We start from the raw sequence: 26,101 nt of genomic DNA, 5'->3' as shown, positions 1-26,101 counted from the left end.
TCACTCTATCATTCGTCTTGGATTGTGATGAGTTTGGTGAAGGCATTGGAGCTATGCTAACACAAGACCATTAGCTCATCACATTTGAGAGTTGGAAGCCCTCAGGATTTGAATGATTGTGCTTGATCTATGATAAAAATATGTTCGCTATTATGTACACACAAGCCAAGTGTCGACAATGTTTTGTCAGAACAAGAAATGTTGTATGAATAGACCACAATAGTCTGAGATATTTTCTGGAGCAAAACGACTTGAACAAGTAGGAACAAAAATGGGAGAGCACAGTTTGAGCATAGAACTTTGGCATAGAGTATGTGATGGAGAATAATAATGTGATGTTCAATGTTCTATCAAGAAGGCTCGCTATATGTTCTTTGTCACAGATCTCGGTAGATTGCAACGCACATTTGTTGGTTGAGTACCCCAAAAATTCATTTGTATGCAAATTGATGGATGGAGAAATATATGATGACAGATATAAGGTGCCTAATGATGTCTACTCCAAGGATATAATCTATTTGGTACCCAAATTGAAGACGAAGGAGAAGATTTTGAGGGAAATTCATGACTTGCCTCTTACAGGACACTTGGAATACCTCTAGACATATTGGAAAATTCAACAAAGATTCATTGGAAAGAGCCTCAAGGACGATTTCCTACAATATGCATGGGAAGGTTCTACTTGCAACAGAATAAACCGAAGCATAACTTGCCTGTCGAGTTACTATAACCCTTATCAATACTTGATCAGAAATGGGAGAACATTTTGATGAATTTCATAACTAGACTTCCTAAATTACAAGAGAAGGATTATATATGGTGAACCATTTGAAAAAATATGCCCATTTCTTTTTCCTTCTCTCAGGATTTCAGAGAGTTCGATTAGTTGGGTTGTTTTTTCGTGAGGTGTTTCGCTTGCATTTCCTATAGAACATAGTCGATCACAGGGATAGCAATTTTCTCAGCATTTTCTGGATGGAACTTTTTTGTTTGGCTGAAATGGAATTGTTGCTGAGTATGAGTTACCACTCATAAATGGATGGTCAAACGAAGATTGTGAACAAATATTTGGAGGGCTACCTCAAGAAATGAAGAAGGAATTTGAGATGAGTATGATAAGAGAGATGAAATACTTCTTGGGATTATAGATTGTATAGAACAAGATAGAATTTTCATATCACAAACTATCTTAAAGATGTGTTGAAAAGATTTGGTTTGGAAAGTTGTAAACTGGTTGGAACACCTATGGTAACTAGTTGTTAATTGTCTAGCAAAGATCAATCCCCTAATGTTGAACATAAAAATTATAGATCTATGATTGGCGGGTTGCAGTATTTGACACATACTATAACGGATATAGCTAATGCAGTTGGAACTGTGGCAAGATTTCAGGCAGATCCTAAAGAGACACACTATGCAGGAGTTAAAAAAAATTTCATATCTTTAAAAAGCACACTTGATTATGGTTTATGATATGATAGATCACATGATTTTACTTTATGTGCATATACTAATACTGATTGGGAAGGAATTGTAGATGACAAAAAAAGCACCAGTTGTGGAGCATTCTTCGTAGGAGGAAGATTGGTTTCTTGGCTAAGTAGAAACAAGATTACATTTCAGAGAGTACAATAGAAGTAGAGTATGTAGCAGAAACAAATAATTGTAATCAAATTATTTGGATGCAACGGATGCTGAAGGATACTGGAATAGAGTTTACTGAACCTATTATCATAAATTGTGATAATACAAGTATAGTAAGTATGTCAAAGAATCCAATTTTACATTCAAAGACAAAGCATATATCTTTTGAGTATCACTTTTCGAGAGAGAAAGTAGTAGAGAAAGAAATCAAATTGGAATATGTTAGTACAAACAAGTAGATAGAAGACATTTTCACAAAACCTTTGGTTAAGGATACATTTGAGTACTTGAGAGGTATGCTTGGGTTATGCCCCAACCTACTTTTGAGTAGTTGATGTAGAGATTGCATCACAACCCAGCTGGTAGTTGGACTAGATGGTTGATGCTTCTCCTATTGGGGAGTATGCGTGATTGAGCTGAGTCATTGAGGACTCTTGGCATTGGTATTTCACAGTTTCTTTGGACACTTGAGTTGAAATGATTAAACTTAGGGATTTGACATAATGATGCTTTTGTCATTGATGTCAATTGGGGAGAGAATAACACATGAAAAACATCCTATGGGAGAGATTATCCTTTGGGAGAGAATTGTGTACATGATGCTTGATATATTCCTTATGGAAGAAAGATGGCTATGTATGGGGGACATTAACACCTTCCTTGTGTATATTGGTTTTTGTATGGTTACATTCATGAGCAACATGAATTGGGGAGTAAAGGTAGATGAGGAAAAAATATATTGCAGTTGAGGAAGAGATATATTTGGCATTCATGGTACTTAGATGTTTTTAATCTTTTTCTCCATTAATGATAAAGGGGGAGATTGTTAGCATGAATGTTGATAATATTCCTATGGGGGAGTATATTAGCATTGCTAGAGACATGATTTAGTGGTTATGTGTTGCATTCATGACAATGTTGGTCATTGATGTCAACATGCTTGTTATTCTGAGAAGATTGGCAGAGTTACAAATAAAGAAGTGTTTAGCGTGGTTCATGGATTGAAGACCAACTTATGCCTACTTGAGGTTATGTTCTACAAGTCTAGATGCTACAACTAAGAGCACATGCGGAAATATGAAGACTGGATAGCGTCATGAGGATTTTATTGAAGGTAGCTTTCAAACAACATTTCTAGAAAGTGAGTATTATTGTTTCGATTCTATCTCCTCACAGGGATGGAATTGGATTAAGCGGACCAAAAGAGAGGTTAAAGAAATGATAGAGATGCCTTGGCTAAGAGGGCATTATTAGAAGATCACCGTATGGAAAGTTATGAAGACTACGAGCCGATAGTTTGCTTGTAATCTTGAAAAGATGTAAATTGTAATGTAATACCTTGTAATGTCTTAATATTGTCCTATATTATTATTGTAATTTGGGAAAGCCTCAAGGATGACTCAATTATTTACTTTAGGGCTTGGTATAAAGGAAAGGTTATTTCCTTGTGGTAGAGTGTGGTTTTGATCATAAGATCATTTGTTGGGTATGTGAACTTGAAAGTGAGATCTAGTACGGATAGTTATTTTATGAGTAAAACTTGAATAGGAATATCTTTTGATCAGAGTAGAGTTTGGTGGGGTTGATGCATGGTAAGCTTAAAAGGAATTGATTTGGCAAGATAAGTTGCTGGTTGGACAGTTGTCACTTCATACTTGTATTATTCAATGAGAATAGTACTGAGGTTATTTGGACAATGGGTTCAATTGTCCTCCTTTCAACTCTTAACAAGGTTGGCACAACTCCTAACAAGTTGGGAATCTCCTAACTAGGATTTAGAGTCTCCTAATAGGGACTCTTATGTACTGATTGTATTTCATTGACTCCTAACAGGATCTATCCTTTCAAAAAGAACTTTTATATTAGTACATCATCTTGTGGGCATCATTCCCACTGGGGTTTTCCCTTTGATCAAGGGTTTTCTTAGTAACATATCTGGTGTTGTTGTGCATGGTTATCTTTCTATGGTTGTTGCATCCACTGTTTACATGTTTCATAATTAGGAAAGATATTGAGAGTTCTTTTAAATGCATAACTGATTCACCCCCCCTTTCAATTATCTTGGTGGACTTTAGTTTCTAACAATTTTGAGGTAGGGGATATTGATTAATTTTGGCTACAATTGTATAGAAAATCTTCTTTGAAGAAAAGTAGTGCTAAGAAGTTGAAGCCATAGTTCTACTGACCTTACAAGGTGGTTCAGAGGGTGGGTGAATTTACCTATGAGTTGGAGTTTTTTAAGGGAAGTCAGATTCACAACATTTTTCATGTTTCATGCCTTCAAAAGGCAGTCCATCAATGTATAATAGTTTTTGAGGAACTTCCAACCGTTGACGAAGAAGGAAAGCTTATTTTGGAGCCTGCAAAGATCATAAATGATAGAAAGAAAAAGCTGATGTCATTAACAATCAAGGAGTATTGAGTTCATTGGAAGGACCTACAAATTGAAGATACATGGGAAAGCAAACAAATTTTGGAGCATTCGAGTTTGTGATTGTTTGATGACAAGTAACTATTGGGTCAAGAGGATTGTAAAGTCCTCAATATAATTAAATATTGGAATTGAAATTAATTATCTACATGGCCTTGAAACTTAATAAAAATATCTTTTCGGCCCTCTTTTTAAGTTAGATAAAACTATTTTTGCCATATAAGCTCGTTTGTAATCCTTTGGGAAGCTTCTTGCAATACATTTATAAGGGAGGAATTTAGCATAGTTGTAGGCATGGTGAATTTGATATTTTCTTTGTATTTGAAAATCCCAGTTGGAGTTCAATGTTGTTCTAGATTGAGAGGTGCAAGATCTACCCTATTTTGTATTGGCAGTTTTAGTGGGAGTAACCTTTCACCCTAATGTTCCTATTGGTTTGGACTTGTGAAGTCTTCTGTTAAAGACTTTCTAGATGAGATTTCTTTGTAATTTGAATTTCTTGTTCTTGGTGATTCAGTTTATCCTTGGATTTTCATAGTGCATAATATCTTGTATCTATTTGCAATATCATTGAGTGATCTTTGAAAGGAACAATTGTAGTATTGTACAGTTTTGGATGAAGGTGATTTATCATATGGTTTTGTATGGAGGTGATTTATTGTATGGTGGTGATTTATTGTATGGTGAAGTGTGATAGGATGTATGATTTGGAGGCGTGTCGACCTACACAGTATCATATGAAAGTGTCAATTACCGTACGAACATCAAGGGGGTGAGACAACATCGTCGTATGCTAGTAGAATCATCATACGATGGTTAACAGGTAGCTTCTGTGTGGTGGAAGAGTAGGTTGATGATAGTAGGAAGTGACTGTTCTACAAAAACGAAAGCGTGTGTATGCTTAGAGGTCAACAAACAACCAAACCAAACCAAGCTTAATGGAAAATAAAAGACATTGTACAGAGGGTCGTACAAGAAATTTCGCACATGAGGGCAGTCGTATGGAAGGGTTAAGGGTTGTTAGAGACAATACATTGTAGGGGCATTGATTGCCAGGATTTGTGATGTATTCACGTCATTATTCCATTGCAAGTGGGGACCCCCTCTTTTCTCTTTGGTAGTAGAGTAGTTATTTCGATGTAGCCTTAGTTTAGTAGCAATTTGGAGCATTTAGGTCAATAAGCTTAGTTTGGTTAAGACTAGATGTGGGTTATGCCCATTAGAGGGTTAGGCCAATAGAGGAGTAGTATTTTTAACAAGGCTTTAACACTTAGTCAAATCCTAAGGAACCTAGAATCTCATGGCAAGTCTGATTTTAAGTCCTCATCATTAGGAGAAAATGGAGATAAGGATGGAAACTTTCACTTGGAGAGGAAAGTTTAACTGAATCTAAGGATGAAGTGAAGACAAGTGCAATGATGGATTAAAACTTTGAGTACTCACTAACGGCTCATTACTATACTACATTAGAATCTATGTTCTCCATAGGAATGTATTGGCATAAACTTCAATCGGTTGTCTAAAGGAAGTTCGCTAGACAAATCTAAATGGATGGAATAACAATAATCTAACCTTATTAGAAATGTCCTCTTATTTCTTCGACACTATTGAATGGTTGCAAGCAGAGGTCAATACAATCACACATACTAAGGACTATGATTATTAATTCCTAAAAACACTGAAATGAAAAATGTGACTACACAGTGGCAACATGTTTTTCTCTATAGAAACAAATCGCTTCACAAATATGCCGAATCCAAAGAGATTCGATGAAATGGTGGAATCATGGAAATCTAACACTAACAGATTCTACCTGTCAACGGCTCGTGAATATTATTGACCCACATTATTCAAAGCAACATCACAAGTTTTATTGATTAATGAAGCTTATAGTTTAGGACACTTTAATAAATGATGATTATGGGAACTATTCTATTGTGATGAGCAATAATTTAATTATGAAATGTTGATCTCTTAAAGCAAGTTCGTAATAAAATAAAATGCCTAATTATGATGTGGTAGGATATAAGAGGCATGATATTTCACATGAGGAAGGGCACCTCTTATCATAAAAGAAGGCATAAAATGGAAAGAATCTAGTCTAGACCTTGAATAGAAGAAATGAATAGATAATTGAAGGAAAGTAGAAAAGAAGCATGCAACAAAGAGAAAGGGAATATATTAAGGAAAGAAAATAATAGCACAAAAGTTGAGATTTAGAATTTTTGAGTTGTTCATTAATAAAATCCATAGTGGAGAAGTTCAAAACATATCCAGGAAAGGGAAGGGGGAATAACTAGTAAAAGGGATATTCAAGAAAAGTTATGGCATAGTGTAAGGACCAACTTCTCCTTAGAAAAGAATAATAAGTTTACTAGAAGAATGATCATAACAACTCAACAAAGAATTCACATCATTTTTTTGTTTAATTATTGATTACTCAAGAGATGAGTCCATATGAGACCTAATTTCATTTAGCCATCCAGGCTCTTCTATCTAGGGAAACAAATCGGTCAACCAGACCACCTTCAATTTGTTAAGAATAGAAATAAACAATTGTTTTAAAAGGCCTTATTCCATCAATTATGAAGGATCTTGTATAGACATGAATATCAATGTACTTTGATAAGAGATTTTCACCTTTTAGGACCATTTGGGTCCAGGGCGCTTGCCAGAATTTCAAAACAAACCCACGGGTGTGCCAAGGTTCTTAGCAAGGTTAACACAAATCTACACCCTTCCTTGGATTTCGGGCATTAGGTGCTAGATTACCAAGAGTTTTCTAATTCCTATAACCCTTCTCGAGTTTCAGGCATCTGGCCAGGTATAGTTACCTTCCTAAGAATCTCTTTGTTTCCAAGTTATATTAGTTTAGAAGTTTAAAACTTAATGAGGAGTAAGTAACCACAAAATCTATGTCCAAGGTATCTGTGCTTTGGACGTATCCTTCACCTTCCAAGCTGCCTACATACTTGTATCCATGGGATCAAGACACCAATAGAATGAGCACTCGCTAACGATATGTAGTTCTGTTTGTACTAAGTTGATGTAACTACTATGGGAATGACCCTTTTGCGACTTGATTCATTTCCAAGTAGGTATTCACCATCATACATCCACTCGGACGTATCAGGCGGTAGCCCATAATATCTTTCCTACCTTCAACTAATATTTTATTTAGAAACATAGTTAAATTGTGTGAAGTGTTTGCCTATGTGCACATGCCCTACTCCTATCTGTTATCATTTCCAAATCTTGTTCTTTTCTAAAATTATTAACAAGTCAACCTAGTTTTAGTAAATGGTTATCCAGAGTTTATCGACTGAAGGCTCTTGTTAAGCTGAAGGTAAAACAATATATTTTCTTTTGAGCCAAGTGGATAGGTTTAACTTTGAGTGAGCTATAGTTCATCTACTCAAAGTCAAACTAGTGATAGGCCCAAATAATATTAATGGCTGAAACAAATCAATGTTTTGTTCTTTCCTAGGAAATTCTAACAGCAAGCTATTGAGGATTAAGTTGACTTCCTTATACCCTGAACTTGTCTACTTTATATATAATTAAAAAAATCTCCAGATTTTTATTAACTCACAAGGTGTTAACTGAAAATTAGACCTATAGTTTATATAGTTTATAAACAGGATAAAATAAACATTTCAAAAATAAAAATTTATAGCTAATATAACTTGGACTTCAAATTAGCTTATGTTCTCCTATAGGATGATTGCTATTCTATGAATAAAATCTTTACATGAAAATGATAACAATGATCCTTTTTTTATAGATTTTTTCTAGAATTAAAAGGAACTGTCATAAGACCTTTTTCCAGTAATCAGATTTATACAATCATGGTATAGAATGCACAGATCATTTTTAAACAATTCCGAGCCCATAAATTTGATGTAACAGTGCATAGTACATTTTTTAATCCTCCAGCCAACAATTCATAACAGTAAGGCATTATGTCAAACAGTTGATATTCATTCGTTGCCCTTCCTAAAATAAGCTTGTCTAAAACAATATTTAAGCATTCATTACTGCTGTGAGGTATATTGTCAAGCAGTTGGCAATCTTTCTACTTAATTTTCTACACCCCAGAAGACTGAAATTATAATCTTTTGTTCCCATATAGGGGATTGCTTAAGGAACTACTTAGTCTTCAACCCGTATTAAATTCTGAACATACATCATATATTAATAAATTATAATTTTTCTTTTCAAAAAAAGGAAATCATAGGGAGAATGTGCCATTTCTTAGACCTTATTGCTATATTGAACTAAATAATAGCATAACTTAAAGCAAATAAAAATGAAAACAAACCCCCCATCTTCTCTTCCTAACTTCAGTCACTTGTGAGCTGAAAAGCTATGAAGATCATTTTCTAAGCCCTACATGTCATGCCCAAAAATCTAGCGCAAAAAACAACTACAATTTTTTTTTTAAGGTAAGCTTAGGTTCTTGGCACAATGCTAGTTTCTCTTTCATACTACATCAATATGATGATCAAATCCAAGCTTCTCGTACTGATCCCTTAAGCACAAAACCTGCAATTACATTTAAACAAGAACCATGGAGGCTCACCTCTCAACCTAGGCATCATTGAGGCCACCCATCGAGCTAGGAGAACCAAGACTCAAACAGGTTACAACCCAACAAGCTCACAAATGCATAAAACATCACAATTACAACATTGAACTTCCCCAACCATGGCTTCAGAGTGATTCACAAATGGAATCATAAACATAGGGTGAAGGTGGGCTCTTCAAGAGGAGAATTGCCATAGCTTTACAAGTAACATAAAATGAAGATTACCATGCCTCTACAAGGCTTTCACAATACATTATTCTGTCCATAAAACTTCCCTTATCACACCCAAAACTCAATATTAATAACTATGGCTTCAATGGAGCCCATACTCCATGAAATTCCTCCCTTCTCTATGAGAAGAGGCTCTCAACTACATTGTCATGCCCAACTAACCCCTTCATCCAAGGCTTCTCTTCTCTTCCAAGGGTGAGTGAAGCCTTCACACCCAAAACAACACTCAATCCAAAACCAAAAATCAAGAAAGGAAACAAAATGCAACAATCTTCATACTCATCTCAACACAACATAGCAATAATTTACATACAATATGCATTCACATTCCTACATGTTCATAATTACAACACCATTATTTAAGATTCAACTGAAGAGCAAGTCCATGGCAAGAAGCACCAACCTTGGTCCTATGCAAATGGCAATGAATGTTGAGATGGGCTCCCTTTTCCTTAGCTTACAATCTCCAAAACCCTAGGTGTCTCTAAAATTAGAGTGGGTGAACATTTAACTAATTTTCCCAAAGCCCTCTAAAAAGGCCTCCAAAACCTCTAACCCATCCACTATCTCAAAAATGGCAAAGACATAAGCCTCCTTTTTCTTACACTATTGTCCCTTACAAAGATATAAGCTTGGCCAAGTATGAGGTAGAGTAAAGTGTTATGAGACAACTCCATTTTTGAAATGCTTAGAGAATGACTTGTTTAGAGGGTCCTTAAAGTTATCTAGACCTTCAAATGGTGAAATTTAGACCCCTAACTTGTAATACTATCATGTGGGCACTTAATTTCCACTAAAATGACACTTTAGGGCCACTTTTAAGTCTTCTAAAGTCATTAGGAAGTTTGAATTCGAAATTCAACTTTGATGGTGACTTCTAATAACTCTTTCAAGTGGGGTTACTTGAGTACTTCATTGGGCTTAAGTTTAGGTTAAGTGGCTTCTTGCTCAAAACCCTAATTGACATGTCATCCACACATGGACATTACAAGTGTCAAGTGACACCTTACAGCACATTACACATCACAATGCCATGTCTCTAGTTACTACATGGATTTAAATCTATTACACACATACAATTCACGTTTACAAAATAAAACACAACAAAACAAGGTTTCAAATCTTTCCAATAGATTCAACCTTGGCTTTACCATGTTCACATAAGTTTAGGCCTTGGTTCTCCTATTAAATTTCATGGTTAAATTTCCTGCACACTAACTCAAGTATTAGTAGTCCAAGAAAAATGCATGTAAAAATATATATGTACAACAGATCAATATTAAATAATGTCATTCAACATTAGACATGCATATTAATTCATTTCAATTAACTTTTCCTTTCTAACAATATCTTATGAAATACTTGCTACATTAAAATATCATGATCTACACATCAACATTAATCCCTACTTCAAACATAACCATTTTAACATTCTGAGTATCATCATGATTTAGTTTCTATCATAACAATGATACACTAAAACATATCCATTTAAATCATTATAACATATAAGATAGGTCCTAGTACAACATGAGTCACCATAATGCAGATATTAAAGATACAATGATAATCTAAGTCTCTGTCTAACAAATCAAAAGTGTGTCAAAACATCGAGTCATAAGGTATTGAAATGTGAATAAATCATCTATGCTATGATGGGTTGGGGTGAGGCCTCACACCACAAAACAAAACTCAGATACCTATAGGCTAATGAAATTTATACCAAACATTATTAAGAAGAGAAAGAGTTGAGAAATGGTTATCTACAACATATTGTAAAGAAACAACATACTTGTGCAGGCTGTTCAGTTTGTCACAAGCAACAGGTGGAAAGGAATATCTAGTCTGGTCTTCCTTGCAGCACGATAGTTGGCAGGCCCAAAACAAAAGATGCAGCTTCCCCTTTTCCTTGGTGCTCTTCTAGTATTTCTAGCTAGAGGACTAAGATGGAAAGAGGGAAATTGGAAGGTTCACAGTTTGTTTTTTTGTTTCGAATCCTACTATTTCTTTGTCAACTGTAATTTGCTTTCCTTCTTTAGCTATGGATGCCCTGATAATGATGGCTCTCGCCTTTTCATATTTCTCCTTAGTCAGTGCTAAACTTGAAGATCCTTTTGTCTAAAAATAATATGAAACTTGTTCTTGCCAGCCAACCAAAAGTGGTGGCTTCCTCATTAAGCTAAATCTGATTTCTCCTAGCTCTATGTTGCCACGTTGCCTATAGGCGTCTATTAATGACCCTTCTCCAGCCACACTACCTGGTGACATTTTTCCCCATTGAGAGTTGGACGCGTTTGCTTCTACTATTGGCTTAAAGTCTTTTTTTTGTAAAAATTCAGAGTGACTCCTGTAAATGAAAATGCATTTATATTCTTTCATTTAAAAAAAATCGTGGGCCATTAGTTTATTTGTAAACTTCATAACTTTTCCATGGTTGTGGACCTTGTGGTGTTTTGTTTTAAAAAAAACGAAACATGTTTTCCTATTCCCTTTGTTCTACGATTTGCAATAAGGAATGGCATAAAACTTAAAAGTTTATTATTAATATTATAATATTTGACTTACCAACAAATCAGTTTAATTGAATTATTATTATTCATAGGCAAATATGTCGTTTAGTACATTAACATTTATTTGACCTTTAATAGTTACATTATTAGCAAATGGGCCTCAAATATAAGAAATTAAAATATCTAAAAGTGAGAATCAAAAGGCTATAATGATTTAGCAAATTGAAACAAATATCAAAATCAAAACCTTGTACGAGAATTATCAAACAACTAGAAATTGATATGACAAATATCTTGATTGCTAATGTAAGGTTACTTTGTGGAATTAATTATCAAGTTGGGTTATCCTTTGCGGAATCAAGTATTGGCACTTAGAAGTGACAAATATGAGTACTCATTGACGGATCATCACCATACTACATTAGAATCTATGTTCTCCGTAGGAATGTATTGGCAAAAGCTTCAATCGACTGTTTGAAGGAAGTTCACCAGATAAACCTAAATGGATGGAGCAACAACAATCTAACCTTATTACAAATGTCCTCTTCGTTCTTTGACACTATTGAATTGTTGCAAGCGAAGGTCAATGCCATCACACATAACAAGGAATGTGATCGTTAATTAATGAAAGCACAAAAATGGAAAATGCGACCACATAGTGGCAACATCTATTTCTCTGGAGAAGTAAACCACTCCACAAATATGCTCAATCCATAGAGATTCGACGATATGGTGAAATCGTGGAAATCTAATACAGAAATATTGTACCTTCGAATGACTCGTGAATACAATTGGCCCATATTCTATAAAGCAACATATTAATGAAGCTTACAATTTAGGATGTTTTAATAATTGGTGAGATGGCTTATGAGAACCATTCCATTATGATGAACAATAATTTAATTACGATATGTTGATCTCTTTAAACAAGTTCTTGATAAACAAAATGCCTAACTATGAAGAGGTACGATAGAAAAGGTGTCATGTTTCAATTGAAGAGGGGCACCTCTTATCATAAAGGAAGGTATAAAATGGAAAGAACAATAGATAGTTAGGACCATGAATAGAAAAAATAAAACAGATAATTGAAGGAAAGAAGAAAATAACTAAGCAACGAAGATAAAGGGAATATATATAGGAAAGAATAAAATTTGAGGTTTAGAATTTTAGAGTAGTTCATTTATAAAATCCGTAGTGGATAACTTCAAAATGTATCCTACAAAGGAAAGGAGGAAATCACTAGTAAAAGTGATATTCAAGAAAAGATAAGGCATGGCCAAATAAGAATAATCAGATATCAAAACAACCTGCCATCATACAATGCCAATAAAACAATTGTTTATCAGGGTCCAAGAAAAGAACATAAGGAAAGGGGGAAATCACTAGTAAAAGTGATATTCAAGAAAAGATAAGGCAAAGGCAAATAAGAATAATCAGATATCAAAACAACCTGCCATCATACAATGCCAATACAACAATTGTTTATTAGGGTCCAAGAAAAGAACATAACTTTAATAGTAATGACTTGAAGAGGTGACTTTCTATAGAGGATAAGAAATTATCAAATGAGGATATTAAGTATCAAATGAGAAGAATTATAACAAGGAATAGGTGCTAGTAATATCAAGAAAGAACAATCACCGAAAGGTTTATCCACCATTAATTCTTTATTTGATTATTGTAGTATATATTGTCAATAATAAAAATATCACTTAATTACCAAAGAAGCTATCAACATGAGATCAAATGATTGAAAAGACCACAACATTGCAAAGAAGTCTACAACATAAGTCTACGAAGATTATTAATAACACAAGTTTGCAAGTAAGGTCAAATATTATAATTTTGCAAAGAGAGAATTTATGACAGTTGTCCCTATTTTTTGAGGTAGCCCCAGGAGACATTACATTCATGAAGATTTCAAATGTGAAGATTGCCTAATCTTTGAAGGATAAAAGACTACAAATAAAGAAATTTGGGAATATGAGCCATCTATATCAAAGGCATGATAATGAGTATAAAGAGATTTTTCTTCATCTCTAAGGAATTGATCAAGTTTACAAGATAATTATGTTGAGGTGATGCTCATTCATCTTCAATCAATTAAAATTTTTCTATTCCATATGTCCAAGATTAACCAATCCAATCATTCCAAGCATACATGTAGAGGGCATCTAATGTCTCTACCTACTCAATATTCTTATTAGATCATAATTTTTTTCTAATTTTTTCCTTGGCTCATAAATTTGTGCCTTTTTGTAATTTATCAACAATTTAATTCTTGTAAGTAATAGTTAAATTAGGGTTGTGTTGGCATAATCTAGGCAATTGATCTCAAATCAATCTTGGTCCTTCATTGTACTTGATCTCCCTATATAAGGCGATGCCAAATCATTTCTAAAGAAAGACTCGAAAAGATTGTTGATATAGCAATCCAAAAACTATTCCTTCTTTATTGTTGTTATCATGGTGAATGTGAAATTTAGTTGAATGAGGGTTGTGTTGGCATAATTTGGGCCATTGATCTCAAATCAATCTTGGTCATTCATTGTACTTGATCTCCCTATATAAGGCAATGCTAAATCATTTCTAGAGAGACTTGTAAAGATAGTTGATATAACACTCTCAAAATGATTGTTGATATAATGTCATGTCCCCAATTTTGGCTGACATCGTTTAGCGTGCCAGATCAGTCTATCACAGGCTCTCGTAGACTGGTGATGTGGAGAGAGTCGACCAGCGACTATTTGGCAGTATTTTGTCCTTACAGTTGATTAGTGATTTGGGCCTACGTTTGTTATAAAGTTACTTTATTCGGGCCTAGTTTTATAATTTGATGTTGAGATGCACTTTTTATTATAAAGTAATATTTTATAAAAGTGCACTTTATTTCATAAGAATATTTGGATGCTTCTAGAATGTTTAAGTGACTTCTAGAGGAAGCTACTGAGAAGTGAATAAATAGACCCTATGGATCTTGCATTTGATCATCCAATTTGTATTTTCTCCCTTGACATCAGATTGTGATTTAGTCACATGGTCTATTATGGAGCCAAGTAGTTTCAGATAGTCACTAGGTCTTTGGGAACGGAGTCTCCCTTGGATTTTGCATAACTGAGGAGGTGAAATATCCTTTGAAGGGTTGCACATTTGGAGGTGATACTACAGTCACTTCAGCTAGGGCATCATTGGGCCTAAGGCCATTTTCAGCATTTTAGCATTTCAGGAGGCATTTTTAGCAGGGCCAAAATTATAGGAGGCCGTTTTTAGCAGGTCTGAAATTATAGGAAGCCATTTTTAGTTGATCCGAAATTTTAGGGAGGCATTTTTAGCAGGGCTGAAATTATAGGAGGCCGTTTTTAGCAGGTCCAAAATTATAGGAAGTCATTTTTAGCAGATTCGAAATTTTAGGAGGCTTCTTTCAGCAAACCCGAAATTATAGGAGGGGGGCATTTTTTGAGGACTATTCATTTTCAGTCATGGATTGATTGCAGGACATCTTTAGAAGGCTTAATTGTGGTGGAGGAAAGATTTATAGCTGCTGGTTCATTTTTGCTACAAGTCTGATCCAATTTTCAGAATTTCAGGATAGGGCTTTGGAACCACATTTTTCTTCATATCTTTCTCATTACTTAGCATATCATTCCGGGTATTTTTGCATTGGATTTCTATTGTCGAGGAGATAAAGATAAGTGCATTTTGGAGTTCCAAAATGCCATGATTTTATTTTTAAGGAATTTTTTCAAAACTCATAGACATTTTCGAAAACTTGCAAGGAAGTACATTTTCAGATTTGGGGTGACTTTGGATTGGGTGTTGGCATCTTTAGCATTGGTAAATATTATTACAGCCATCTACAATCAAGTTCTTCACTTCTCATTTGGCATTTGGCATATTTTCTGAGAAATGTATATTTTCAGCTGAGTACAAAATATAGCTTCAGCACTTTATTATTTTATATGGTACTTGTCTTTGTTTGCCATTTGGCATTATTGGTATCAAAGGAAGGCCAGGATTTTGCAAGTGAAAGAGTATTGTAATTTTTAGATTATCTATATTGCCAACCTAGGATTTGATTGTCATATTTTGTAGTCCATGTAAATGCCCAGAGTCTTGGCCATATTTCATAAGCATTGTATTAGAAATTTCATTGCAATTAAGGAGATAATAGTTGCTGGTGTCATTTGAGCAATTCAATATCATTTATTATTAGTTAGTTAGTTTGCACACCAATTGTTTGTAAAAATGCCAGTTGGCTGTAGGTGTTCATTTCTCATGCTTAGATCATATATATGCATTGAATATTACCAAAATTAGTTGCACATTCATGTTAGGTCATTGTTTAGACAATCTGGAGTCTTCTTGCAAGCATTCTTATTGATGCAAATTGAAGAAAAGAGTCATTTTAGCAAACTGAAAAGTTATATCAGTCATATGATCCCTTGTATGCAAAGTGTTTGAAAAAATTCTTCGAGCCTTCAATCAGCATTTTAAGGTCGGATTTGAGCAAGGTCATTACATATAACACTACCAAAACTATTCTTTATTTATTGTTGTTATCATGGTGAATGTGGAATTCTGAATATCACATAGTTTCTGCATTTCCTCACTTAAATTAGGATTTTCATTTATGCTGAATAGAAATAAAAGTAAATGAATGGAAGATACTGTTGTTGGTAAATAATGGTGAAACTAGTGATCTGCCTTTTGATACTTGATGATTACAAGTGTCAATGCAAGGCTAGTCTGGGCTTAATTGAAAGCATTTAGCTTCAATTAGAAATATTCATTTGGATTGCCTCTTCATTGGGTATTTGAATGATTATTAACAAGATGAAAATCATACCTACATCTTTAGAAGCAAGCATCCTCCTTTGCATAGTCAAATTAGCGAGGGAAGGACTAGTTAGAAGTCTCACCTCAGCATCAATGATCTTTTGCATTGTTAGAGTTAGATTAAAATTCCTAAACTCTTATCCTTTTTGCAATTGTTTTGTTAAGTAGTTGAAGCATTGCTAAATTAAATTTTGCAAAGTTGATATCCATTGAATGAACAACATGAGTCCCAAGTGATTATCAACAAATCACATCATGTTGTGTCTAAACATAAATTTGAACCTTGGATTCCCTTCTTTGATTCATCTTATAATCTTTATCATACATGGTCTCTTTGTCCAAAAGGGGAATAGATATTTGGTGTTTTATCTTGGAATATGATGCATTTCATTTTTACATAATGAAGCGGTCACAAAAATCACATCACAAGGTATAATGTGTGCCAGTATCCCACTCTTCTTCCTCCCTATTGATCCTTTCTTTGTATCCTTCTAGTATCTGTTATTCTCGGATCCTTTCCTCACATTGGTATTTCAATTCAATAAAATTTTGTGCAAAAAACCTTGAGATTCTCCCAAGAAGATTGGAGGCTACAGTGTGGTTCACTATGAGTTCATCACATATTGTGCCCTCAAGGATTGCTCACTCCTCATCTTCCCGTTGCATGTATTGATAGATCAAAACTTCCCACAAGTATACCAAGTCTTGCGTCAACCGATCCTTTGGAGTTTCTTCCTTGTTGTCCCCATTGTCACTTTCTGTTATTAGCACTTGTTCAAATAGTTGACCCATTATTTTTCCATCTTGTGTGTTGTCATCAGATCTCCAGCTTTGAACAAGTAATAACCCCAAAATGTTTATTCCTTGGAATATTTGTAATCTGTGTAGTGTAACAACCGGATTTCCCGGGTCTAAATTAACATCAAACATATGCATAGAATACGGTTATCACTTCGATTTCATAAGAAGGCAGTTACATAATTCATGTTCATGTGAAGAAGATTTACCGTTAAAGTTAGTTAAACAAAAATTTCTTAACTAAATACTTGAAATATCTTTTAATGAAATTACTTTAGAAATTGAAGTCACATACCTCGGAAAAACTGAGACTGAAAATCATCTCAGTATGCTTCTGCAAGCACCCGGGTTAGTCCACAAATACACTATAACAATTTCTCAAATCGACTGCTATCTCAAAAATCATTTGACGAATACCACTAAATACCAATATAACTTAAATTAGGGCATCACATATCATCTTACCAATTAGGGCATCAATTACCATCAGTTTATTTAGGGCTTCTGGTAGTGCTTTACCACTTAGGGATTCTACGACCACAGATTCAATTTAGGGCTTCCACGACAACGGATTCAATTTAGGGCTTCCGCAACCATGGATTCAACTAGGGTTTTTGATACCACAGATTTAGTTAGGGCTTCCAATACCACCATATCAATTAAGGTTCCAGCTGTCACACAATCAATTAGGGCTTCCGATTTCTTTTCCTTCCGATTGCTTCTCTGTGACAATTTCTCAAGATTAGATAATTACTTATATTCAGTACTCATTTATATGAAGTAAAATGATGATAACAATGAAATACTTCAATTTAATCTTACCTTCTCATAAACAAAAATGATAATAATTGTTTCCGATAAACAATTGATTTCATGGCTTATCTCTGTTTGACGCATAACTGACATCTTGAGAGAGGTGAAACATTGCTAGGGGTTTTACCACCCAACCTTGGACCACAATATATATCCCAACATGATTTCTAACGAGAAAGGCCCTCTCTACCTAGAATTGACAGGGAACATCATTCCATCCACTGGGCATCACGATATATATACACACCATACGACTTGGCAGTAGGAGATCACCATAACAGGGATAGGCATGAGCTAATATATATTAGTTTGTTTATGTATGAATGTATAGGTTACTGATTTCATTCTTGCATTACTTATTCACAGGTTCATCCACACCACCTCACCATAATCAGGCCATCACACTGGTGATTTCCAGGTGTATTCAGATTAAAGATCACAAAGATATTTTACAACTTCTTCACCACATACATTCTTTGGTGTGGATTCATTAATCATCTCATTATGAAAGAAAAGTATGAATTAAGTTCTGATCAAATTGTTATTCAAGTTTATTGTAGCTTAATCAAGGATGATACTCTAAGTTGAAAACAAAGATTATCAAAAAGAAATTAAACAAGAATCTTCTCTTATTGTTTTAGATTGGAAGGAAGAAGGTGGGTTCATAATTTGTCTTAAACGTAGTATATTCACGACTTGGGTTTTAGTTATAATTTGATTCCAAAATATATTTGCCTAATTGTACAGCATGGTTTCCATTATTAGGATCATAATACAAATGTATAAATATCTAACTTCATCTTTCATCCTTTGCATTTCAATGGAACTGTATAATGTCAATATCACTATCTTTTACCACTAGTGTTACGGAAAGAAAAGCAAAACTGAGAATCCTGTAGAACATGACTCCTTAAAATGCTTGGATGGGTCCTTGACTACTTCATTGTGAACTGGGGCTGATTGGTGGAGGCTTTTCCTAGTCATATTAAATAGCAGAAAAGCATATGCAAAAACTTACATGACCTGAACGTTTTGTACTCTGTGGCCAGAAACAATAAACTCCCACACTACTCTTGCAGTGATCATATGAAAGGAATAATGAAGAGAGGAAGACGTATGCCTTATCACTACTCCCTGGTGTTATTTCCTCACATCGATGCCCTTCTACAATGGGTATATTAACAGATGTTTTAGATGGGTTTCTGAGCATAAAGGAATGAATGTGCCGTAGCACCAGAGCCAGAGGAGAGCGTTAATTTTCGACTCTTGATATTGATTGAAAGCAATAGCAGGTGATTGGAAGGGTCACGAAAATGCAAAGAGGGAGAAGTTATCCCCAAAACAATCATCGAAACTCTTATCTAAAGGTTGGCTTGGCTATAAGGCTACCTACAGTTACAAGATCTATTCGAATTCCTAAGAAGTTTATGTGAGTTAGAAAAAAAACATAAATTCTATTAAACATGCCAACATTAATCAGTTAAAAGCAAGAACATGAGTTGGAAGATTAAAATTTGAAGATTATAATAATACAATGATTATAATTTCGATCATTATAATGTACAACAATTAAATTATTAAATAATAATGGTGCCAAATCATTTGATTATATTTAAATGAACATTTATAAACAATTATTAAAAGTACTACGTCAAAAATAATTTAAAAACCTTTAAGATATGTTTTATAAATATTTTTATTAATTAAAAAACTCAATTATTATAACTAAACTATTTATTTAAATAACTCGTGTGATTTCATAGATGTACTCTGTTCTGAGTCACTGGGTCCTCTATCTGTCTGCCCAGTGATGGTGACGCCCTGCCTAATTCTTTTCTGACAATGCTTCCACCCCTTCGGCATGCTCCCTGGAAGAATTTTCTCCATAATCACATTATAAATTATATAATTATAAATAATCATAACAGTTAACCTTTCATCCTAATTTCATGAATTCGCGATTAACAATCAACTAACATGTCATCTGCAGTTGAAATCATAACAATCAACTAACATACCATTTCGCTAGATTATATCAAATTAAACTGTCAACTGACTTCATGCGAACCTCAATGGCTATATTTCAAACTAGGTCAAAATTTGGGATGTAACATGCAGTGTAAACAAAGATAAATAAACAAAAACATGTCATATAAAATGGATAAATTAATGAACACAATCATAGGGCAGAAAGATGTGATCGTTTATTACCTATTGTAATGCTTGTTCAATTATGAATGTGAACGGGTTTCCCAACCAAGCATAGATAGTGCTCGACAGTTAAGGTTTTCAATCATTGGCAACCAATACACCTCTCATGAACAACTAATTACACTGTCAACTACTAAAAAGACTTAATAACATATCATTTATTTATTATCGGCAGTCCTTCCTTTCATATTGCAATTCAGTAACTTAAAGGAGGTTTTCAATTGTTGGATGGATGTACTGATGTGACAATTGGACTGCTTTTAATTTTATCTCTTTTACCAAAAGTCTAGCTTGCAAGCACTATTAATGCTTTAGATAAGATGATGAGCTGCACAATTGATGAAATATTGGTAAAGGTTGTGTTGGAGGTCGGTGCACAAAATATAGTCCAAATAATAATAGATGATGCTAAAAATACATGATAATAGGAAAATTTATTATGGAAAATGTGGCACTAATTTGGAACTCCTTTATCATCCCAATGGATGACAATTTGTTGTGGACAAGGAAGATTCTTTACCTCTACAACTCACATTGTGTAATTAGCTTCAGATTGCACTATCAAGTAGATCACTTTCAGGTTTTGAACCAATTTTTTAGCATAGTAATTGAATAAGGAAATAATATGATAAAAGAAGGGCCGTGACTTGAGCAAAGAGAGATTTTTGGATAAATTCTACAGTTCTTCCTACTAGTCTAGCTCTAAGTCATTTTTATTTGTCAAGAGGATGAATATTTCTTGAGAATGCCTCCAACAAAATGCTTTTAAGGGCGTTCTTCAACTCTAGTAGAAGTCTTGGACTGCCAATATTCATTTAAATATTCTTTTAACACATATGCCATTTGCTTTCTTCCTTTTTTGAATTTTTAACATGCATTGAATGGAGAAATAGTTTTAGTTTTTATTGTCATCTTGTATGTATTTTAATGCATCCAATTTGCCTTCAAAAATGATGTTCAACCCCCATGAAGCTAAGTATTTCTTTTTTCCTTCACATTTTGTCATCAAAGGGAACTTATTTTGCATTGGGACTCTTTCCAAATCTATACAAAGTTTGTATCATTTTATACTTTCCTAAGAATGAAATTTCTTTGTATTTCTAGATTGATCTTATTATGATTCATTTTATATATATTCATTTTGGAAAAAGTGTTAATGATATCTTATGCACACAGATCAAATAGGACTTCCTAATGATTACCATGAAGAATTGCCAAGGCTACAACAACAACAACTTAAAAAATTAAAGTGGAAATCTTATAAAGGGTTAATATGGGCCTTGAGAATTGATCATCGGAAAATTAGCTGGGTAATAAGTTAATAACCCATACTTCTAATTTTTCAAGTTTAGCTTGTGTAATTCAACATTGTCAATACCCATAATATTATGGTGTCTAATGCACATCTACTTGGGGTTTACATGCATATGTAGATATGTTTGTCGATTTTTTACTGTTACTTAAACATATGGATGGATGTATTCTTGAGATCTTTTACACATGCTTGAAATATGCACAAACATTATATGCTCATGCACATGCATTGCTGGATATGCTTGCAAATATTTTCCTATCTCTACCCTTTTAACTCCTTAGACATGGAAGTACAATTTTGGATCATACATATGTCATAAAATCATTTTTCTCGAACAAAATAAGAAGAATATTCTTTAGTAGCAGGTAGTGCTATACATGGATGTGATGACCCTCGATTAAGATGATAAAATCAGTAATATACAACCCATACTATGTACTTGATTACAGATTAACAATAAAGTTTATAATTCTAAGATTCACATTATTTTATGCATTGACAAATAATTGTATTATTGATGCTATCTATTTCATATTATTATTATGCTATAATAATATTTGATTTCATTAATTATATTATCATAATATATGTACATGTATATAAACATAGTTTTATTATCAGAAAAATATTATTTAATTAATATTAAAAGCAAAAAAGAGTATACAATGTTCAGGAATATTGACCACCTCCCTAAAATACAATCCATACCATTTGGCAATGCCACATTTAGAGACTTAGAAACATACGACTATGTATACAAAATGGGGTGGACATTCATCCAAAACACCTTGAGCAACATCTCAAAGTTTACATTTGTTATTTGGACACCGAAAGACCACCACTTGACCACTTATAGGACACATATAAGATGAAAAGGTGGGGCAGAGGGAAGGGTGATGAGCCACCCATTGCACATGCCCCACCACAACCCAAAGACACCAATCTCAAACACCACCATGTAACTTGTTACATCCCAATTTTTGCCCTAAAATTTTTAAGCTAAATATAGCCGTTGAACCAAGTTAATTTTTCATGTTCAAGTGAAATTGAGTTAGTTCATAATAGTTGTTATATCATGGTAGTTATAGCCATTGTTTATTTATTCATATTCATGTGAAATTGAATCAATTAATTATAGCCATTGCATCGATCTGATTATCAAATGAAACTAAGTCAATTAAATCTAGCCGTTGTGTTCATGTAAAATGGAATTAGTTAAATTTAGTCACTATACATTTATGATGAATGAGTTAATTATTATAATGAAATTTTCTAACAATCACTTGATGATTTTGTTTAACAAATTATGAATCTTGAATTGATGTTTTGGCAAGAATGTTGTTTTAAATGTTTACAGGATGAAGACCAGAGAGAGAGGGGAAGCATTACGAAACGAGGTCATTGGAATGGGATGGTCATAAGATTCAGTCATCAGGAGTGGTAGGTTTGACCTCAAAATCGCCTTGGCAAGTTTATTAGGACTTGACAATAAATTTCTTGGTGGAACCGCAAGAGCTAAAAATTAAAAAAATAATATAAATATTAAAAATAAACAAAGTTCTTACCTTTATTAAATTTATCAAATAATAATATCACTTAATATTATTTTACTCTCTCGATTAAAATCATAGATAAATAAATACAAAGTGGCACCATTACATTAAAATTATTAATCCAATAATGCCACCTTGCAAATACGTATTTATAAACTTAACCAAGATGATAAGATAATATTAAATAATATTAATAAATAAACTTTTCATTTCAAATTTTCCCTCTTCTCTTATTTCTTCTTTTTCAAACCGATTGAATAAGAAATCGAATATGAATCTTGTAACGGCAAGAAGCCGTAAGGTCATTCCCATAGTATTATATGATGGCCTTGTCGTGTTTCGGTATAGAGAGATATCCGGCTTGTTCTTTATTCTACCACTTCTCTTTTGATTTCCTTTGCTCTGTTGTGGTGCCTTTAACACCCAAATTAATACGTTTTTGCATTCCCATAATCAACTACTTTCGCGCGGAGATCTGAAGGAGGCCTTTGAGTCCAAGTTATAGCAAATTCAACTACAGAGCAGTGAGTCACGTAAGAGACATCTTGCATTTTCTTCCTTATTTTATTCTTAAAACCTGTTAAGCTGAGTCGACTTTTGAGTCTTGTTCCAAGTTTTTCCAGATCGTATTAAAACAAACCGTCTTTCATATGCTCTGGAGTATACGTAAATCATCTTTAAGTTTGTAATTACGTCCACTTCATATAAGCATAACCTTAGTTGGATATAATTGTTTATCCAAGTAATATTTTCAAATTAGTCTAATGTCTTGAAAGGACAGAATATATTCATGATTGCCAATCTTATGAATAATCTCTAAAGTTCATTTAAACTTTACTTTCATTCTTTGAAAATACGTTATAATATTTGATAACAGTAATGAGAGCACCAATGATATCACCCAGCTAATGCCAGAATGAGGTGATGAAGGTGCGAGTTATATAATAAGGATAATTGTTCAAGCACCAGGGAGTCACCAGCCTAATGGCCCAAATTATGGTGATGAGGTGTAGATGAACCTGTTGAAAATAGAAACAAGAATGAAATCAGTAATTAATACTACATAAATAAAATCTAAAGCATTTAGCTCATGCAAATTCCACTTTTGAAATTATTTGTCAAGCTGAGTGGTGGAGATTGGGTTATAAACCCACATTTCGAAATCCTTGGCCAGGGTGGTAATAGGAAGACTTGCCACAAAAAATAGATCGTGTTGTTGTCTAGACGCTTCAGTTATTCTTTCGAATAGCTGCTGGACCTCAACTGATGAAGGGCCGCTCTGATACCACTGACGAAGGGCCACAGCACCCTTACCAAATCACAACCAAGAATGCAACAATATGAAGAAAATTTTATTATACTTGAAAATCCAATAGCAATTACAATAACATTTCTCCAAGATCTCTCAAGATCCAATCCAAGCCTAAGCTAGTCTAGATCCACACTTTGGTAGAAACCTTCAAGATCTCAACTTGTGCTCGCAAGCCACCAAGCAACCTCCTTGTTTCTAAACCACAGTCACTAGCTCTTCTCACAAACCTAAACCAAGATCCAAGTGTAAACTGCCTCACATTCGGCACTCTGTCTACACACTCACAACTCTATCACAATCCTGCTGTAAACTGCCTCACATTCGGCGCTCTGTCTACAGACTCAGGAAAACTCACTCTTCACTTCCTCCTCCTCTTTCACACCTTGAAGCCTTCCAAGCTTTCCAAGCTTCACCTTCCACAACTTTCACCTTTCCAAGCTTTCCTTCCAAAGCTTCTACTTCCCAAGCTTCCACTTCTCAAGCTTCTCCTTGAGCTTCTACTCCTCGAGCTTCTCCTTCTTAAGCTTCTCCTTGAGCTTGATTAGAAATTCTCATATGCCTTGCTTAAATAGGCACTTACCACCCAATACATGACTTATCCACAACCTTCTAGAATTCCTCCACAACCTTCTACAACTTCCATAACCTTCTACAATATCCACAACTTTCTACAATATTCATAACTTTCTAGAATTCTTCCCACACACCTCGACAAATGGAATGACAACCATATATTTTTTATTTTTTTATTATTTCTCCTCTAATTTTCGTCACTTTCTCTCTCCTCCACAATTTTTTTTTTTCAATTTTTAAAAAAAAAAAAAAAATTTTCCCATGCAACTCCTGCATCATCAACCCACCTAATTACTCCGATGGCTGGATCAATGAACATCCCAAGCTCGACCTTGGGGTAGGGAGGGCCGTTCTATTAAATTAGAACCTGTGGGGATAAGTAAAAAGGTCCATGGCTGGGAGGTTAAGCCTATGTTAATGCTTCTCCTCTCACCAAAGCCAGAGCTTGGACAAACAATTAAGAAAGTCTCACAAATAAATCTGTATGTTCTTTTTATCCTGAAAATTTAGTATTTTCCTTCAAGCTTAAAGAATCATTTACTGTAAAGTTTGATATTTTCTTTAAATTAGTTAGATGATCATGCACATTTAAATCTGCATTTCATTTCAGTAATTATAATTAATTTAGTATTTACTTTCAGCTGATTATGTTAATTATTAGCTAATGAAAATCTTGATAGAATTAAAAGAAATGAAGACTTAGTTTTCAGTTTCTAAAACGTTATTGAATTCTATGTCATATGAATATTAAATTCAATGCAGCTAGTTTAAAGTTGAAGTTAGTTATAAGAAAACCGGTCGTTACATAACTCCACTTGAGCAGAAGAAATCCTAGAGGCTTCAACCACCACATTGTTGCTACCAACACCTGCATCCAAATGGACTTTGTGCCTACACGCTCAGTTCCTATGAGGGGGTACATCCATACTTGCGATCCCAACTTTGTCCTCTACCACCACTATTTCTTCCTCTATGTCCAACATCTCCGCCCTGGTCACGACCTCACCTCACTATACTCCACTCCCTTTTTGGTTATCCATCTCCTCCCATGCTCTTATCAAGTGTAACCAAAAAAGGTCCAATTTCATCTCCTTTCTAGGAATTCCAGCGGTCATCTCTAGGTCCCAATCATTGTATGGAGTCCACCACAAGGGCCTATGCTCTCCTTGATCTTTCTTCCTTGCAAGAGTATGTCCCAAACCTCTCTGAAATAGAAAAAGGTTCACATGGGGTTGATAGATAGGAAAGCCTAGCCAATCTCTGTGAGAAACAGCAAAACCTCGCCC

General features: G+C 34.2%; 1 protein-coding gene across 6 annotated transcripts in view; it reads left to right on the top strand.

Moving 5' to 3' along the window:
- Window positions 1-26,101, top strand: part of LOC149572873 (protein EMSY-LIKE 1-like) — a 287,381-nt gene that overhangs the window by 95,124 nt on the left and 166,156 nt on the right. For all 6 annotated transcript variants that reach the window (XM_089812008.1, XM_089812005.1, XM_089812007.1 and 3 more), the window contains exon 2: window positions 21,239-21,372. In XM_089812008.1, coding sequence (XP_089668134.1) covers window positions 21,239-21,372 — 134 coding nt within the window. The remainder of the gene's footprint in view (window positions 1-21,238; window positions 21,373-26,101) is intronic.

The sequence above is a fragment of the Cupressus sempervirens genome, chromosome 2, assembly GCF_028749045.1.
Source record: "Cupressus sempervirens isolate cs-2001-9-10 chromosome 2, ASM2874904v1, whole genome shotgun sequence".
Taxonomy (NCBI): Eukaryota; Viridiplantae; Streptophyta; class Pinopsida; order Cupressales; family Cupressaceae; genus Cupressus; species Cupressus sempervirens.
This window is presented reverse-complemented; position numbering and strand designations above follow the sequence as displayed.